The 19,816-nt window shown below is 39.5% G+C and overlaps 1 protein-coding gene across 3 annotated transcripts in view; it reads left to right on the top strand.

Annotated features, from left to right (window-relative positions):
• Nucleotides 1-18,285, top strand: part of NRBF2 (nuclear receptor binding factor 2) — a 37,889-nt gene extending 19,604 nt beyond the window's left edge. Inside the window, exons 2-4 of one of the 3 annotated variants that reach the window (XM_077778644.1) lie at nucleotides 214-298; nucleotides 5,959-5,999; nucleotides 17,511-18,285. In XM_077778644.1, coding sequence (XP_077634770.1) covers nucleotides 214-298; nucleotides 5,959-5,999; nucleotides 17,511-18,221 — 837 coding nt within the window. In that variant the 3' untranslated portion in view covers nucleotides 18,222-18,285. Of the gene's footprint in view, nucleotides 1-196; nucleotides 299-5,958; nucleotides 6,000-17,510 lie in introns of all 3 variants that reach the window. The other 2 variants (XM_077778646.1, XM_077778645.1) reach the window with 2 other exon arrangements.
• Nucleotides 18,286-19,816: the final 1,531 nt, after the last annotated feature.

The following is a 19,816-nucleotide window of genomic DNA, read 5'->3' as shown; positions in this document are numbered from 1 at the left end:
CTGATGCCTTGGTGTTAAACTTGATGGTTTGTTGAAATAGTTGAGAAAAGCTGCCAGTCCTTACAGATACTACCTGTTATATTTCTCAGATACAGCTGTAATGGTTTGTTGTGCGGCAAAAAAAAAAAAAAGACGTTATTTATCTTGTCAAAAAATTTTAAGTCATTGTCTTTTTACACAATTGAGAGGAATTTAGGAATGTTTGTCTTCTAGGCTCATCAACAGAGCAGACGAGCAGATCGTTTATTAGCTGCAGGGAAATACGAAGAGGCTATTTCTTGTCACAAAAAGGCATCAGGTAAGTATTCTTTTAAAGAAATGCCAAGTCTAAAACTGGAGGGCAATTTCTTTTCTCCAGTATCTCTCAACAGTTTATTTAGAATGAAAGTCACAATAGTAATGATGTTGTTGGCCTACAAATACAAGGTTGACAGTATTGACCCACCAGAAGGTCAGTTTGGACTATTTGTCAAGTGAGTATGTTGCATTTCCCAGTTTCTCCTAACCTGGTCTTTTTAAACCATGAAGTTTGCATATGCAATACTGGTAAATCACTCCTGGATACAACTTTTTGAACCTGGAGAATCCTAAAGATAGAAGTAATTGAAAGAAATCTGCCAGTACATCTTAGTTTATGGAGAATGGATTTCAATTAGCCAGCCATTTTGGGTTATGAAAGTAATAACTAACTTAATTCTAACCATTTAATTTCCACTGAATTTCTAAGATGTTGATAATAATCTTTCCTGTGGTCTTTCTTAGTTTCCTTTTGAATATTTAATCTGTGCATTTGTGCCCATGGTGTCATGGTGATGATAGCTTTCTTTGAGGTACAAAATTTAGAATTAATGATTTCTTTTTTTTTTAAGTTTTTTTTTTTTATATTTTTATTTATTTCTAGGAGAGAGAGAGAGACAGTGTGAGCAGGGGAGGGTCAGAGAGAGAGGGGGTCACAGACACCAAAACAGGCTCTAGGCTCTGAGCTGGCAGCCAGCACAGAGCCCGACGCGGGGCTCAAACCCACGAACCGCAAGATCATGACCCAAGCGAAAGCTGGACGCTTAACCGACTAAGCCACCCAGGTGCCCCTAGAATTCATGATTTCTTAACAGACACCTAATTTTATCCCAGTCAGTCCCACAGTCTAGCATATGTTGAGCTCAGAAACCGATTTCTGGGGTCTACTTTGTACAAACTGGTTTCAGTTGGCTAATTAACCTAAAAGCTTTGGGGAGGGAGTGTTTTACTTATGCTGCATTCAAAATAGGCCACCTTTCTTAGAACAAATCCTATAGTCTTTCTGCTAGAGGAAGACACTTTCTTTTCCTTCTAGGCCACTGCAGTGATTAAAGCCAAGTTCTTTCTTGGCAGGGTGTATGCCTTCAGTGTTGCCTTACTGCTGAAATAACACACACTGGATACTGGTTTGAATAAGTCCTTTTATGTCAGTGATTTTTGCTCACATGTCCGTGATTTTTAGGAAAAAATTCAAGTCTTATTAAAAAAATTTTTTTTTTGATGTTTATTTTTGAGAGGGAGAGAGCAAGCAGGGAGGGGCAGAGAGAGAGGGAAACACAGAGTCTTACGAGGGGCTTGAACTCACCAACTGTGAGAAATCATGACCTGAGCCAAAGTCAGATGCTTAACTGACTAAGCTACCCAGGCACCCCTCAAGTCTTATTTTTAAAGAATGAAGTTTGGTGGTGGTTTTTTTTTTTTTTTAATTTATTTGTTTCTGAGAGAGAGGCAGCATGAGCAGGGGAGGGTCAGAGAGAGAGGGAGACACAGAATCCAAAGCAGGCTCCAGGCTCTGAGCTAGCTGTCAGCACAGAGCCTGACGTGGGCCTCGAACCCACAAACCGTGAGATCATGACCTGAGCTGAAGTCGGACACTTAACCAACTGAGCCACCCGGGCACCCCCTTAAAGAATGAGTTTTGCCACTGAAGTGTACTCCTTCAGCTGAAGGGCTGAATTCATAATACATACTCTGTAAGTCTTTGTGAATTTTTATGGGGAGTTTTACAGGCAGCTTTATACAACATTAAACTTGGCAGCTAGTGCTCTTTAAATCTTTCATAAGCCATATTTTGTTTTGAATGAAATTGTTATAGTCACTATACAGAAAAGTCAATGTACTGGGTTGCCTGAGTGACTCAGTTAAGTGTCTGACACTTGATTTCTACTCAGGTCATTTCAAGCTCCACATCAGGCTCTATGCTGCTGAGCCTGCTTGGGATATTCCTTCTCTCTCTCTTTCTTTGTCTTTCTCTCTCTGCCCCTCCTCCGATCGCATGCACTGTCTCTCTCAAAATAAACTTAAAAAAAAAAAAAAAAGACAAGACAGTGTATTACACTATTAAAAAACAAAAAGCAAGTGTTGGGGATGAATGCCACAGTGAAATAATACTTCAGGTTAAATAACCCAGAGTCTTCATGGTTACCTGTATATAAAATACATTGTAGTGTAGTGATCAGCATATGTTGTGCATTGAGTGGCAGGGGATTTTGAGTATATAAAAAGGAGAAATGTTTCTTTCATTCCTAATCTACTTCCCTGTCTTTAAGAAGTAAAAACTGATGTTGGGTTTTACACGCCTTTCCCCGCTTTGTCAGTATCCACAATCTGTGACATTCTCAAAAGAAAAGATAAAGGTATCCTTTTGGATCCCATTAGTTTTAATTAGGGACATAGAACTCAAGTGTGGTCAGTTAATCCCACTGAGCTGATTTGATTTGGAGTTTAGACTTGGTTAAAAATAGCCTTGTGTGTTTCTTAGAGTGGAGTTGTGAATGTAATGCTAGTTTGGAAATTGACATGGTTGGAATAAGCTTAGTATTTTCTAAATGGACTCACATCTAGGGTTTATAGCAGAGGTGTTTTGGGAGGTATGGATGTAAATATATTCTGAGGGGAATTATTTTAGAAATATAGGGGAGGGGCGCCTGAGTGGCTCAGTTGCTTAAGCGTCCAACTCCAGCACAGATCATGATCTCACGGTTCATGGGTTTGAGCCCCACTTCAGGCTCTGCTGACAGCTCAGACTCTAGAGCCTGCTTCCAATTTTGTGTCTCCTTCCCTCTCTGCCCCTCCCCTGCGTGCACACGCTCTCTCTCTCTCTCAAAAATAAACGTTTAAAAAAATTGTCTTAAAAAAAAGAAATATGGGGGGGGCACCTGGATGACTCAGTTAAGCGTCCGACTTCAGCTCAGGTCATGATCTCATAGTTTGTGTGTTCGAGCCCCATTCGGGCTCTGTGCTGACAGCTAGCTCAGAGCCTGGATCCTGTTTCAGATTCTGTGTCTCCCTCTCTTTCTGACCCTCCCCTGATCACGCTGTCTCTCTCTCTCTCTCTCCTAGAAATAAATAAAACATTAAAAAAAATATATGTGACAGGGAAGGTCATCATCTGAGAATGACTGATGAAAAGGAAAGCCTGAAATAGAGAACTTAAGGGCAAAGGAGGTACCTTTTATCCACCTATCAAAGATCAGAGGAGATTCTGAGACGTAAACATTTATCCTGAGATTACATGGCTAAACTGCATTAGCATCTATACTTTGTGGTCTTCCGATGGATTTTTTTTTTTAAGTAAGCTCTCCACCTGATATGGGGCTTGACTCACGACCTCAAGAAAGTGTAAGAAACCACAAACTCCCAGGGCTCCAGGATTGTCAGAAAAATCTGTTGCTTAGAAACCTTGATTAGCAGCTATAGCTGGATTGAATTCCTGCTCATAGTCTTATACAGTCCACTTGCCTAAATGGTTTTCTTTGACAGACAGCAAAAAGAACAAAAGCTTAAATGCAGAGTTGATAATAGCCATTTACAATGCTTAGAAGTCCAGCACTTCAGAAGAAGAGCAGACCTCAAAATTCACAGTGTCTGCATATAGTTGGTTGAATACCTGTCTTGATCTGGACCTTCCCATGAAGCTGTGGTAGCAGGAAAATGATTCTGAGCCGATCAGTCTTTGTCATTCATGGGCAATATTGTGCTGTGTGTGTGATTTTTCAGTTATGACTCTGGAACAAATTCATGGCTATGCAATCAGATTAAATTTTTTTCCTTTTATTAAGACCCAAATTTTATTTATTTAGTAATCTCTGCACCCAGTGTGAGGCTTGAACTCAAAACCCCAAGGTCAAGAGTCACACTCTACCAACTGAGCCAGCCAGATGCCCCTTTAAGACCCAAATTGTAAATTGAAATGTGGGAAATACTTTAAGTGACAGTGTGACTGTTGTTGATTGTTTTGGCTTTGGACACTTATGTCCTTGGGTTTTCTCTACTGTCATGTTATAGTTTCAAGGTTCTACAAAGGCAGTCCAGTTGGTTTAAGCCTGGTTTTATGAAACTGTTCCATTTGTGTAAAAAGCAAACTGTAGTTCAGGTGGGGAGACAAAGGTATATGGACATAATAGAGATTTTTAAGGGAAGTCCATCCACACTGTATCAGTGCAATAGATAGAATGTCTCAACAGCCTTAAAGATGAAGAAAAGGAAAAAGAAATCTGTATGCAGTTATACAGACCTACTGTAGGAATAAAGGACAAAAAAGTTGAGGAAAAAATTTAAGTATGGCTAGACAAAGGCTATAGAGCCACCTCTATTTTCTGTTGGGGAAGAAACATCCAGTTAATCCGTATCTTGAAGATTGTGGTAGAACCTGGCAGGCAACAGTTCTAAGTCATGAACTCAAAATCATTAAAATATTTGGCTTAAGACGACAGAAACATTGCCTTGTAGTATCTGCTAAAAGACATAAAGGAACTTAATGTAGGGATGAGAGATATGGAAAAGTTGATAATAGGCAAGAAATAAGAAATGGAAATTGTGCATGATCTATTATGATACTTGTTTATACTCTTTTGTTCCAGGCAGCATATAAAAGGCCTTACAAAGGAATACAACAAAATACAAAATGTAATTTAAAAAAAGCAGATGAGGAAACCTTAGGTAAAATGAGGAGTGCCTGGAAATATAGTTTACAAAGTGCACTGTAAGTTCTTGCTTATTTCATAGAAGGAGAATTTGGCTTTAAGCTTTCTAGCAGTTAGGAAAATTATGGATTTTTATAGTGACTATTTAAATTCAAGTAAATTAAGTCACCCAGGAACTGATGACCCTAAGCTCACAGAGAACTTGAAGCTTATTGAGTTATTGACTATTTAGGGCCTTAATAAAAGACATTACACTGTCCTCAACAACTTAAATATATCACCGAGTTCTTACAGCTTTTAACTACCTGATTCATGCATAGTAGAATAATGTAGCTCAGCAGCTCAGAAATAATTCAATAAAAGTAGTTTTATTGAAAGAGTCAAAATGATATACTCCAAGTATTCATGTGGTTAAAAAGACACCTGTAATCAATCTCTCGATATTTTTGTGATCGTAATGAATAGTAAGGTTTTGATAGGTTCTTGTTTTAATCTCCCTAAGCCTATTTTTCTGATTAGTCCATCTTTAATTGTGAAATCTACAAGGATTTTGAAGAGCAGACTCCTTCAAGATGGGGTAGAGAATATCTACAGTTGATTACCACTGACTTTTCAAGTTAAGGATCCTGTCATCTTGGGGACACTTGGGTGGCTCAGTCAGTTAAGCAGTCAGCTCTTGGTTTTGGCTCAGATTTTATTCCTGCAGCTTTGTGGGTTCAAGCCCCATGTCAGGCTCTCCCCTGGCAGTGAGGATCCTGCTCAGGATTCTCTCTCTCTGCCGTTTCCCCGCTTGCACTGTCTCTCTCTCAAAATAAATAAAACTTTTAAAAAAAATCCTGTCTTCTTAAAATCTCCACCTTGTTTTCTTTTCAGGAACTGGATAATTATGTAACAGAATTGCTTGGAATTACTTCTAAAACCAGTTCTTTTTTGTCATAGGAGTATTAAAACTCTGACCTGTTGATTGCCAAATTATGACATTCACTAATGTACCTTGTTTTTTTTCTTAAACCAGCGTATCTTTCTGAAGCCATGAAGCTTACACAGTCTGAGCAGGTGAGACAATTCATATTTGCATAAAAGTTAGAAAGATTTTCTTGTGGAGACTTGAATTGTGTGTAAAATAAAGTATCGTGCCCTTCTCAAAACACTGTAGTCAAAAATAGATAAAATGAAAAAGAGAAGAGTACTTCAGAAATTAAAACTACTGTCAGTGTCCCAGACATGGCCTGCAGAAACTTCTGTTTTCTGTTAGTTATGTCTAGGTCTCAGATCACCAGATGTTTTCCTTAGAAACTTCTAGGGCCTTTCCTGATCATTAACCCATTTGAGCATTAGCTCACAGAAGGTAAGCAGGCCTGGGCAAGGGGACACCCGTTGGACTTCTCTTTGTTGCCAGAAATAATTTAAATCTGAATTTGTCTTTTCCTGAATTCCTAGGCAGTTCTGGTACCTTTACATTTGTTACACTAGTGGCTTTAAATGTTCTCTGTTTGGGGAGGGCCTTCCTAGGTATTGAGAGTACCTTCATCCAAAGATGATTTTCTCATTATGGAAGTGGCAGGGTACATAGGAGATACTCTGTAAATGTTTGTCTAGTTGAATTAAGGAGGTCTTTTCTGTGAGGGGATGTCAGTGGCAGGGAGAAAATAACACTTCCTCAAACTGAACCAAGAGAGTCTGAAAGTTGTGTTTTATTTTTTGTACTTCCTTTTGACTGTATAGAACTCCTCATGTTAGCCACATATTACAAACATTCACTGAACTTTCTGAGCCCCTGAATAAAAAGGGATTTTAGCTAGTCATAGTATAAATGCTGAAAGAAGAAAGTTTTCTAGTTTTAAGCTGAATACAAATGCCATTTAATTTTTAAAAATCGTATCAGATAGAATTCTATTAAATCACATTGTCTTTTTTAGACCAGTGTTTTCCTCATTAAAAAAATTTTAAAGTACCCAGTGTGGGGGTGCCTGGGTGGCTTAGTCAGTTAAGCATCTGACTTTGGCTCAGGTCATGATCTCACGGTTTGTGAGTTCGAGCCCCCACATTGGTCTTTCTGCTGTCAACACAGAGCCTGCTTTGAATCCCCCTCCCCCACTCCTTCCCTGCTCTCTCTTCCCACTTTCAAAAATAAATGAAAACATAAAAAATTTTTAAAAGTACACAATATGGTTCATATAATGCCAGACAATGTTTTAAACAAAATCTTAAAGTTTGTTTCACATACTCTATAGTGAATGCTACTTTTACAAGTGGAAAATTGTTAACAGAAAGTTTCCACAAATACTTATTGACAAAAAACACATTCAGCATAGAAAATGTTGAATAGTCAACTGTTGAATAACTTGGGGCTTAGGGATGCAAGCTTCCTGCACATTTGAAAATCTGCCTATAATTTTTATAACCTCTCTCCCAAACTTAACACAATAGCCTACTGTTGGGCAGAAGCCTTGATGATAACATAAACAGTTGTTTACACATATTTTGTATCTTAGGTGATTATATACTATATTCTTACATAAATGTAAGCTAGGAAAAAAATATTAAGAAAATCACAAGGAAGAGAAAAGAAAGTACTATCTTGTATTTGTCGATAAGTTTATGTTGTCTATTTATGGGATGAAGTGTCTGTTACCACCTATATCAGCAGTCTTACAGAACACAAAACACTGTAGATATCTACGTATTACTAACAGTAGATATAAAAAATGAAAGTGAGTTTATGTGCAGGTATAACAGCCCATGCACTGATAAGTGAAGCTGCAGCAGTATGATTGCTTTATGGTAGCCTGGTGTAATCCATACGATTGCTTCACAGTAGCCTAACCTAAACACCACTGTCTGGATCCTTATAAAAGGTTTATGGTCTACAGTATGATAGTCATATTCATATACTGTATTAGAAACATTGTTAACATTTTTAAAAACCCACTTACCTGTGATGATAGGCTAATATGCAGTTTCTCCCAATTATGAGAGAGAGAGGCATACCATATGGTAGTGTAATTCTTTGAAAGCAAAGTTATAAAAACGGTAAGAAAACTTAATCATGATGCCCACATGAAGGTAGACTGCATGCAGGCTTGCACACCACGTCCTATACGGTGAGTACTTAGGTGTGCCACACCATCAATGGTGGTGGCACAGAAACATCTCCCATGCTCTTGCAGCACAGTTACTAGCTTTACACACTCACANATCTGGTTGATTGGGCTCAGGCTCAGCTGGGGAGTTCTCAGGGGTCAGGGGCTTGCTCTAATGCAGTCAGATGGTGGTAGCTGGTGGTATCATCTCAGAGGTGTCTTCTCATGTCTGGTGCTGGGGCTCCTCAGGCCGCGAGGCATCTCCTCTTCATCCTCATCCTCTCTCCGTCTCTCTAATCTGCATGGTGGTTGAAGAGAAGCAGATAGCGGTTCCATAGCTCGTCCCTCTGCCTGCCTTGTTTCTTAAATTGACCACAGAGGCCCACCCAGGTTCGAGGGGAGGGGAGTCAGACTCCATCTCTTGATATTACTGTTCAAAAAGTTACAGACATGTTTTAAAACCTTCTCAGTGGGGCTGTACTGTCCTGGTTGGTCCACACTTTAGCTTTGCCTTTTGGCTGTGTGACCTTGGGCAAGTTCCTGAACCTCTCTGTTCCTCAACTGCCATTCATTCATTCTGTCATTTTTAAGTTTAGTTGATAATACAATGTTACACTAATTTCATGTGCACAACATTGTGATTTGACAATTCTGTACATTATTCAGTGCTGACCATAAGTATAGTTCCAATCATTCACCATACAGTGTTCTTAACAATATTATTGGCTGTATTCCCTCTACTGTCCTTTTCATCTCCGTGACTTACTTGTTTTATACCAGGAAGGTTGTATCTCTTAATCCCTTTCACCTGTTTCATCTATCAACCCACCTCCCTCCCCTGTGGCAGCCACCAGTTCTCAGTATTGATGAGTCTCTTTCTCTTTTGTTTGTTTTTTAGATTTCACACACAAGTAAAATAGTAAGGTATTTGTCTTTCTCTGACTTATTTTACTTAGTGTAAGATCTTTAGGTCCATCCATGTTGTCACAGATGGTAAGGTCTCATTCTTTTTTCTACTGTTTATATATACCACACCTTTTTTTTTTAATGTTTATTTTTGAGAGAGAGACCGTATGAGTAGGGGAAGGTCAGAGAGAGAGGGAGACACAGAATCTGAAGCAGGCTCCATCCAGGTTCTGAACTGTCAGCACAGAGCCCAACAACAGGGCTCAAAACCAAGAACTGTTGGATCATGACCTGAGCCTACTGACCCAACCAGGCACCCAGAATTCCATTCTGTATTCCGTTCATATATCCATAGACACAGGTTGTTTCTGTATCTTGGCTATTGTAAATAATGTTGCAGTGAACATAGAAGTGTGTATATCTTTTCGAATTAGTGTTTTTATTTTCTTTGGGTAAATACCTAGTAGTGGAATAACTGGATTGTAGGACTGTTGTATTTTTTAATTTTTGAGGTCTCACCATACTTGCTTCCGTAGTGGCTGCACCAACTTACATTCCCACCAACAATGCACAAGGGTTCCTTTTTCTCCACATCTCGCCAGTATTTGTTATTTCTTGGCTTTTCATAGCAGCCATTCTGGCAGGTGTGAGATATTTCGTTGTGGTTTAAAAAAAAAATTTTTTTTTAATGTTTGTTTATTTTTGAGAGAGAGACAGAAAGAGAGTGAGTGGAGAGGGACAGGGTGAGACAGAGACACAGAATCAGAAGCAGGCTCCAGGCCCAGGTGAAGTTAGACTGCTCTACCTACAAACTGCGAGATCATGACCTGAGCCAGTCAAACCCTTAATAAACTGACTGAGCCACCCAGTTGCCCCTTCATTGTGGTTTTGCTTTGTATTTCCCTAATGATTAGTGATGTTGAACATCCTTTCATGTACCTGTTGGCCATCTGTATACATTTGGAAAAATGTCTACCCAGACACAATGTCCTGTGCCCATTTTAAAAATCTGATGGTTTTTCTCATAATGACTTTTATGAGTGCTTTATATTCTAATTTGGATGATAACCCTTTATTGGATACTTCATTTGTGAATATCTTGTCCCTTATAGTAGGTTGCGTTTTCATTTTGTTGATGTTCTTCACTGTGCAAAAGCTTTATATTTTGATACAGTCCCATTTATTTTTGCCTTTGTTCTTGAAGAGACAGATCAAAAAATAAATCACTAAGACCAGTGTCAGAGAGCTTACTGCTTATGTTTTCTTTCAGGAGTTTTATGGTTTCAGGTCTCACATTTAGGTCTTTAATTTATTGAATTTATTTTTGTGTATGATGTAAGAAAGTGGTCCAATTTCCTTCTTTTGCATGTAGTGGTAGACCAGTTTTACTAACATCATTTATTAAAGGGACTGTCTTTTCCCCATTATATATTCTTCTCTCCTTTGTCATGGATTGATTATATGTGCATTTATTTTTGTGATCTCTTTCCCGTTCCATTGATGTATATGTCTGTTTTTGTGCCATGCCATACTGTTTTGATTATATAGCTTTTGTAATATAGTTTGAAATCTGGGAGCATAGTACCTCCAGGTTTGTTCTTTCTCAAGATGGCTTTGGTTATTTGGGACTTTTGTGTTTCTATATACATTTTAGCATTATTTGTTCTAGTTCAGTGGAAAGTGTTATTGGTATTTTTGTAGGGATTGCATTGAATCTGTAGATTGCTTTGGGTGATAAGAACATTTCAGTAGTATATCTTTTCATTTATTTGTGTCATCTTTATTTTTTTTCATCTGTATCTTAGTTTTCAGAGCATAGGCCACTCAATCTCTTTGGCTATACATTTTAGGTGTTTTATTTTTGATGTAAGTATAGATGTGATTGTTTTCTTAATTTCACTTTCTGATATTTTGATATTAGTGTATAGAAATGTGATGGATTACTGTATATTTTGTATCCTGCAACTTTACTGAAATAATTTATTCTGGTACTTTTTTTGGTGGCTTCTTATGGGTTGTCTGTATATAGTATTCTGTTATCTGCAGATAGTTTTATTTCTTCCTTAACCAATTTGAATACCTTTTACTTCTTTTTTAAAATCTGATTGCTGGGGTGTGACTTTGGTATTATTTTGAATAAGTGGCAAGAGTCGATGTCCTTATCATATGTTCCTGATCTGAGAGGGAAAACTTTCAGCTTCTAACCATTAAGAATGATGTTAGCTGTGGGTTTTCATATGTGATCTTAATTAAGCTGAGGTATGCTCCCTCTAAACCCATGTTGTTGAGATTTTTTTTTTTATCATGAATGGATATTGGATTTTGCCAAAAGCTTTTTGTGCATCAATTGAGATGATTTTTATCTTTCATTTTGTTAACATGGTGTCTCTGGTTGATATATTTGCAGATAATTAACTGTCCTTGCATCCCTGAAATAAATTCCACTAGATCATGCTGGTAGATGGTCCTTTTAATGTGTTGTTGATTCACTTTGCTGAGGATTTTTGCATCTCTGTTTTGATATTGGCCTGTAATTTTCTTTTTTGTAGTAGTGCTTTTTGTCTGGCTTGCGTATCATAATAATGCTGGCCTCACAGATTTTGGAAGTTTCCTACCTCCTATTACTTTTGTAATAATTCCAGAAGACTAGGTATTAACTCTTAAAATGTTTGGTAGAATTCACCTGTGAAGTCATCTGGTTCTAAACTTTTGCTTGTTAGGAATTTTTGATTACAGATTCAGTTCACTTACCAGTAATAAGTCTATTTAAATTTTCTGTTTCTTCCCAATTCAGTTTTGGGAGGTTATATATTTTTAGGAGTTTTTCCATTTCTTCATAGTTGTCAGACATGTTGGCATATAAATTTTTGTAGTAGTCTCTTAGTAAAATTTTTAAAAAATATTTATTTATGAAGGAGAGACAGTATGAGTGGGGGAGAGGCAGAGAGAGAGGGAGACACAGAATTTGAAGCAGGCTCCAGGCTCTGAGCTGTCAGCACAAGAGCCGCATGTGGGACTTGAACCCATGAGCCGTAAGATCATGACCTGAGCTGAAGTCAGACACCAAACGTACTGAGCCATCCAGTCACCCATACTATAGTAGTCTCTTATAATTGTTTGTATTTCTGTGGTATTGGTTATAACTTCTCATTTCTGATTTTATATACAAGTGTCCTCCTTTTTTCTTGCTGAGTGTTGATGAGATTTTATCAGTTTTATCTTTTTGGGAAACCAGCTTTTAGTTTCTTTATATTTTCTATTTTTAAATCTCAGTTTCACTATTTCCATTCTGATCTTTATTATTTCCTTCCTTCTACTTACTTTGGGGTTTTTTCTTCTTTTTCTAATTCGTTTATGCAAAAAAAAATTTTAATGTTTATTTAATTTGAGAGACAGATGGCAAGCAGGGGACGGGCAGAGAGACGGAGAGAGAGAATCCCAAGCAGGCTTTGCACCATCAGTATAGAGTGTGGTGCAGAGCTGGATCTTATGAACCATGAGATCTTGTACCTGAGCTGAAATCAAGAGTCTGATACTTAACTGAGTGAGCCACTCATATGCCCTCCTTCTTTTAGATGAAAGGTTAGATTGTTTGAGAGTTTTCTTGTTTTTGTAAGGTGGGTCAGTATCACTATTAACTTCTCTCGTAATACTGCTTTTGTTGTGTCTCATAGTTTTTGAAATGCTGTGTTTTCAGGGCACCTGGGTGACTCAGTTGGTTGAACGTCCGACTTTGGCTCAGGTCATGATCTCACAGTCTGTGGGTTCAAGCCCCGCATCGGGCTCTGTGCTGACAGCTTAGAGCCTGGAGCCTGCTACGGATTTTGTGACTCCCTCTCTCTCTCTGCCCCTCCCCCACCCACTCTCTGTCTCTCAAAATAAAATCAACACATAAATTAAAAATAAATAAAAATAAGAAAAAAATGCTGTGTTATCACTGGAGTCCTCTGATTTTTTTTTTAAATTGACCGCATTGGTTGGTTAGTAGTGTGTTTTAGCCTCCCCAGGTTTTCGTCTTACTGTTCATTTCTGGTTTTATTCTCTCATGGTTAGAAAAGATGCTTGAAATGATTTCAGTCTTAAATTTATTGAGCCTTTGTTGTGTCCTAACCTGTGATTTATCCTGGAGACGGTTCTGTGTGCACTTGAGAAGAATGTGTATTCTGTTTGGGATGGATTGTTCTATATATATCCATTAAGTCCATCTGGTCTAATATGTCTTTCAAGGCCAGTGTTTCCTTACTAATTTTATGTGGATGATCCATCTGCTGTGCAAGTAGGAAGTTAAAAGTTCCCTGTTGTATTGTCAGTTTCTCCCTTTGCATCTGTTACTGTTTGCTTTATAAATTCAGGTGCTCCTTTGTTGGCTGCACAAATGTTTCCAAATGTTTTCTTCTTGTGGATTGATTCCTTTATCATTGTGTAGTGCCCTTGTCTCTTATTACAGCTTTTGTTTTAAAGTGTATTTTTCTTGATATAGGTATTGCTACTCCAGCTTTTACTTTGTTCCATTTGCATAGAATATCTTTTTTCATTACCCCACTTTTAGTCTGTGTGTCTTTAGATTGGAAGTAAGTTTCTTGTAGGGACTATTTACACAGGCCTTTTTTTTGAAATCTATTCAGCCATCTTACCTATTTTGATTGGAATCTTTACATTTAAAGCAATTATTGATAGGTGTGTATTGCCATTTTAAAAATTGTTTTCTTGTTTTTGTAGTTCCTGTTCCTTTTTTCTTCTCTTGCTCTCTTCCCTTGTGATTTACATTCTTTAGTGTTATGTTTGGATTCCTTCCTTTTTGTGTGTATGTTGTAAGGGTTTGGTTTGAGGTCGCCATGCGGTTTATATATAATAACGTATGTATATAACAGCCTGTTTTAAGTTATTTAAATAGGAGTGCATTCTGCAAGCACTACGTCTTTACTCACCTCACTTACCACCCTCGTGCACACACAGGTTTTATGTTTTTTTGTTTTTTTATTTTATTATTTTTTTTTAATGTTTATTTACTTATTTTTTTATTTCTAGGAGAGAGAGAGAGAGAGAGAGACAGTGTGAGCAGGGGAGGGTCAGAGAGAGAGGGAGTCACAGACTGAAACAGGCTCTGAGCTGGCAGTCAGCACAGAGCCTGATGCGGGACTCGAACCCACGAACTGCGAGATTATGACCTAAGCGAAAGTCGGACGCTTAACCGACTAAGCCACCCAGGCGCCCTGGTTTTATGTTTTTGACATCTGTTTTAGGCCTTTTTATTTAATGAGTCCCTTAACTAATTATTGTAGATTTTGTTGATTTTACTGCTTCTGTTTTTTAACCCTCATACCAGCTCCATCGTGGTTGATCTGCTTCCTTTTCTATAAGTTTTCCCTTACTAATGAGATTTTTCTTTTAGGTATTTTCTTATGACTAGTTTTGGCCTTTTATTTTCTGCTTAAAGAATTCCCTTTAATGCTTCTTGTAAAGCTGGTTTAGTGGTGATGAACTCTTTGGGAAACTCTTTTATCTCCTTAAATTCTGAATGGTAATCTTGCTGGGTGTGTTTGGCTGTAGGTTTTTCCCTCTCAGCACTTTGAAAATTTCGTGCCTCTCTTGGCCTGCAGACTTTTTACTTAAAATTGGGGTGCCTAGGTGGCTCTGTTGGTTGAGTGTCTGACTTTGGCTCAGGTCATAATCTCACAGTTTGTGAGTTCAATCCCCACATCGGGCTCTGTGCAGACAGCTCAGAGCCTGGGGCCTACTTCGGATTCTGTGTCTCCCCCTCTGCCCCTCCCATGATCATCTTCTGTCTCTCTCTCTCAATAGTAAATAAACGTTAAAAAAAATTTTTTTTAAAGCAATGATAGTTGGCAGAGGATTCATCTCCTGTAACACTATCACCAGAGGCCTAGCCTTCTCCCCTTCTGTAACTGGCATCTTGCTGTGATGTGGCTGGAATTGCATTAAGCCTGTGTATGAACTTGGGGAGGATTGGCATCTTTAGTATCTTGGGTCTTCTAATCAAGGAGTGCGGTGAGCTTCATGTACGCCAGCCGAGCCCCCCAGCACCAGCACCTGGTCAGAGTGGCACTGGGGTCATGGGCAGCCTGCTCAGGGGCCGCGGCTCCTACCCTGCTTGCTGTGGGAGGGGTGGGAGAGAGCCACCCCTTTCCCTCTTCTCCCTCCCAGGAGCTCCTACCCCTGGCGCTGGGTCACCAGAAGCCCTGAGCCCAGGAGCACAGAGACGTGCTTTGCACAAAGACCTACACCAGCCAGAGGCATTAAACCTAACAGTCTTTCAGGCATTTAAGAAGGACAAGGTCAGTGACCAAGACCTTAATTGGCCCAAAACAGAGGTTGGACCTGGAAAATAGACCGCGTTCTCCATTTCCTTCCAGATTCTGTAATTGACATAGTTGGTATTTGTTATGACTATAGTATTGTTAGTGTGTAGCACGGTCGTGTTGTTAAGAGGCCTAACGAGACCTTAGGAAAAAATTACTATACTTTTGCATTATCTTCTTCATTGTGGTGGTCAGAGAAACACACTTTCATACAGGATTTTTGCAGTTCCCTAAAATGTGTACTACATGATTTGTGGTCAGCTCCTGCAGTGGTTTTCTGTCTCCTTCAGTGACACTTCTCCAGGCTGTGCTGCTGCCCAGGAAAGCGAAGAATTAAATGTGAGATTGTGAGAACCTGTCAGTGATCTCTCTGTTTCCAGCTGCTGCACTTGGCTCAGTACCAAAGAACAGCAGCTACCTTCAGTTCTTTACTAGTGTGTGGTACTTGCTATATTTTTTTTCTTTCTTTCTTGTAAATGTTTATTTTTGAGAGAGACCGTGCGAGTGGGGGAGGGCAGAGAGAGAGGGAGACAGAGAATCTGAAGCAGGCTCCAGGCTCTGAGCTGTCAGCACAGAGCCCAATGCAGGGCTTGAACTTTGGAAAGGTCAGACTGACTAAGCCACCCAGGCCCGCCACTTGTTATATTTTCTTCTAGCATTTGTACACTTCACAGAGGTCTTTTTATGGAACTCATGTATGTTGGAAAAGTGTTTTTGTTCCTGAAGTTGTCAAACTGTTTCCCATGTTGCTAACTCTTTTCACTTAAACCCAGTTCGTATGGTGGCTTCATGTTTTTGTTGATCAGATAGCAGATTTTACACTGCTATTGACAGAACATGATCATTTTGATGGTGAAGATAAAATTATTGCCTTATATAATTAATAACAAAACCCAAAATGTTATTTTATACTTGAGGTTGTATAAGTTTCATCTGAACCAGAGTGCAAAGATCTCTACAGAAATGATATTCATGGGGCACCTGGGTGGCTCTGTTGGTTAAATGTCCAGCTCTTAATTTTGACTCAGGTCATGATCTCAGGGGTGCATGAGTCACAGCTCTGCGCTGACAGTGCGTTGCCTGCTTGGGATTCTCTCTCTCCTTGTTTCTTCTGCACCTGCCCCACTCGTAATCTCTCTCTCTCTTCTGTGAAAATAAATTTTAAAAAAATGATGTTCATAAAACAACCCTAAAAATTAGATGTTGTTACAAAGATTAGGAAAGAGAATACCAAAATTCATTTTCTCAAAATAGAATCTTGCTGTCTCCAAAAAAATAAAACAAACCCAGCTGTTAATCTTGTGGGGATCCCCGTATACATATATAACTAGTTGTTTTTCTCTTGCTCCTTTTAAGATTCTCTTTATATTTAATTTGTGACAATTATAATGTGTCTTGCTATGGGTCTCTTTGGGTTAATTTTGTTTGGGGCTCTTTTTAATTTCTGGACCTGATGTGTGTTTTCTTCCCCATGTTAGGGAAGTTTTCAGGTGTTATTCCTTAATCTGAGTTTTCTTACTATGCTTGATATTTTCCTAGTAGAGATCCCTTAGGAAACTGTCCTCATCCCCCAATTTTTTTCTTTTGATGTTTACTTTGGGTGATTTCTACTACTCTTAGAGATTGCTGATCTGTTCTTCTGTATCATCTACTCTGTTTATTCCATAAAATGTATTTTTCATTTCTTTTACTGTATTCTGCTCTGATTGATAACTTTCTTATATTATGGAGATTTTTTTGTCTCTTTGTTGAAGTTTTACACTCATCCATTCTTCTCCCAAGTTTGGTGATCATCTTTATTTACTTTGAACTGTTTATGGGGAAGATTGCTTATCTTTGTTTCATTTAGTTGTTTTTCTAAGGATTTGTCTTTTGTTCTTTCATTTAGAATGTATTTATCTTCCTACTTTGGCTGATTCTCCTCATGTATTACGGAGTTCAGCCACATCTTGGTCTTGAAGGCGTGGTCTCACGGGGGGGAGATGTCAGGGGCTCAGAAGGGCAGACCTCCCTAGTCCCCTGTATGGCCTGCCTGCACCCTCTTATTGTGTTGGCCGAGGCTGTTGGGGGTCGGGGGGGCCTCTGGCCCAGCTGAGACCCAGTTGTCTTGAAAAACAGACATTCTGTTGAATTGCAAACATAGTATGTAAATTTTAAGTGCTAGAAGTTATTTAGAAAGGAGGATCTCGGGATTATATTCGTTGGATATTACTAGAGAGACTTAAATGTTAAATGACACCTTTCCTTCTGTATGATAGGCTCATCTCTCACTGGAATTGCAAAGGGACAGCCACATGAAACAGCTCCTCCTCATCCAGGAGAGGTGGAAAAGGGCCAAGCGGGAGGAGAGACTGAAAGCCCAGCAGAGAACAGATAAGGATGCGGCTGCCCAGCTTCAGGCCCTGCACAAACCCGCTTCCGAGGGTGCGGAGGGCCAGGGTCCCCTTCTCTCTGAGAAACACAGCCCTTCCATGGAGAAGCATGTGCCTGAAGTCCAGGGGGTCTTTGACAGGGATCCAGACACGCTACTGTTTTTACTTCAGCAGAAGAGGGAGCCGGCAGAGCCCTGCATTGGAAGCAAAGCCCCCAAGGACGACAAGACAATCATAGAGGAGCAGGCGACCAAGATCGCAGACTTGAAGAAACACGTGGAATTCCTTGTGGCTGAGAATGAAAGGTTACGGAAGGAAAACAAACAACTAAAGGCTGAAAAGGCCAGACTTCTAAAAGGCCCAGTAGAAAAGGAGCTGGATGTAGATGCCGATTTTGTAGAAAAGTCAGAGCTGTGGAGCTTGCCACCACATTCAGAAACTGCCAGAGCCTCTCCAACCTGGCAGAAGTTTGCAGCAAATACCGGCAAAGCCAAGGATATCCCCATACCCAACCTTCCTCCCTTGGACTTTCCATCTCCAGAACTTCCCCTTATGGAGCTCTCTGAGGATATTCTGAAAGGATTTATGAATAATTAAAATGAAAGGCCATAAAGGAACTGAGAAGAAAGGACAAAATAATAGAATAATACAGTTAATCCAGGGGGAAAAAAAAAGGGAAAACCACATGCAAGGATGATTCCAGAGATGCTTCGTCACCTGGCGCACTGTGGGAGAAGTGTCGCTGGGGCTTGGAAAACAGTCACTGTGAAGTACGTCATGTCCGATTGACTCGAGCTAACGATTCCAGACTTGGCGGACACTAGACTCTCGGAGGTTGACTTTCTCCTGATACAAACCAAATGGCTACCTGGAATAATTTTTTCAAGCAACAGTTATTTTTCTTATCTTCAGGGTTAAAATGTATAAAAGTATGTTATGTCTAATTAATCTATAATGCCATAAATGATAATGCAAAAACCTAAATAATATGGTGGCCTGAGGGGCCCACCTTGTATTTGAAACATGCTTTCTATCATGCATTGACTGTATGCATTTTGTTATGCACATTTCGTTTGTTGAATAAGGTGTGTGAGACACACCTCTCTAGATGAAACTGTGTGCCACACTTTGCACTACTCATGACATAATGAGAACCTCAAGACTATCAGGAGAAATATTTAAATTTCCATTTTATGAAGAAAGGAACCAAATTGTTATGCTTTTTTTTTAATTAACCGGTTTACATAATTAATCAGGGTGCATTTTAAGTTCTAACTTTTTTGTTTATTGTTTAAATGTATCATTTGAAAATACTAAGGAAATATCCTTTACTGATGCATGAGTGGAAGTAATGGTAGTTGGCAGTATTTGATTGTAAGAAATGAATAAAGTAATTGTGTTTCATACCTTTGTTGAACGTGTTGATAGTTTAAAAGCACATTTTGTGTGGTTTCTCTTGTAAATCCTGAAGATGAAGAGATTGAGCCAATGACGAATTACTCTGGTATGCGTTGTGGTAGTCTGTTTTCCCCGATGACTGAAGTGAAAGAGCATAAGGAAGGTCTTGAGGTTTAAAGGTGTGCTCGGCCACAGGTGGCTGTCCCCTGGGCCCCTGCCACCAGCCAGTGCCCGCTGGTTGGGGAGCGTCACGCGGGTGTGCTACCACCCATGCGCCAGGAGTGGGGGGCGGGTAGAGTGAAACATTTGGGTACAGGCCATGGGGTGTATTTAAAGCATAGATTTGGCTTATTGTATGGGATTGTGGGAGGGACAGAAATGGACACACGCCCCACTGCCTCAGAGACTGGGTCAGGGACAGCTGGGTTGAGGGGTGGGATCAGGCTCACTGGGTGATGAAACTAGCAGAAATAAGATGAGGCGAGGTGACCGTGACTGTGCCAGGGCCACATTTGGTCAGGTCTCCTCTTGATGCAGATGAAACCAAAGATAAACTAGCTTCTTATGAATAAGACCTCTTCCTATTCTCTGTTAAAAGTTAATGTCAGTTTGGGAGGGCCGGGGTGGCTTAGTTGGTTAAGTATCTGATTTTGGCTCAGGTCATGATCCCACAAACCATGGGTTAGAGCCCCACATTGGGTGAGCCCCACCTCTCCCCCTCTCTCTTTGTCTCATGGGATTCTACCCTCTCCCCCGCCCCTTGCTCACTTGTGTCCTCTCAAAATAATAAATAG

Source organism: Crocuta crocuta, unplaced genomic scaffold, assembly GCF_008692635.1.
Source record: "Crocuta crocuta isolate KB4526 unplaced genomic scaffold, BGI_CrCroc_1.0 scaffold167, whole genome shotgun sequence".
NCBI lineage: Eukaryota > Metazoa > Chordata > Mammalia > Carnivora > Hyaenidae > Crocuta > Crocuta crocuta.
This window is presented reverse-complemented; position numbering and strand designations above follow the sequence as displayed.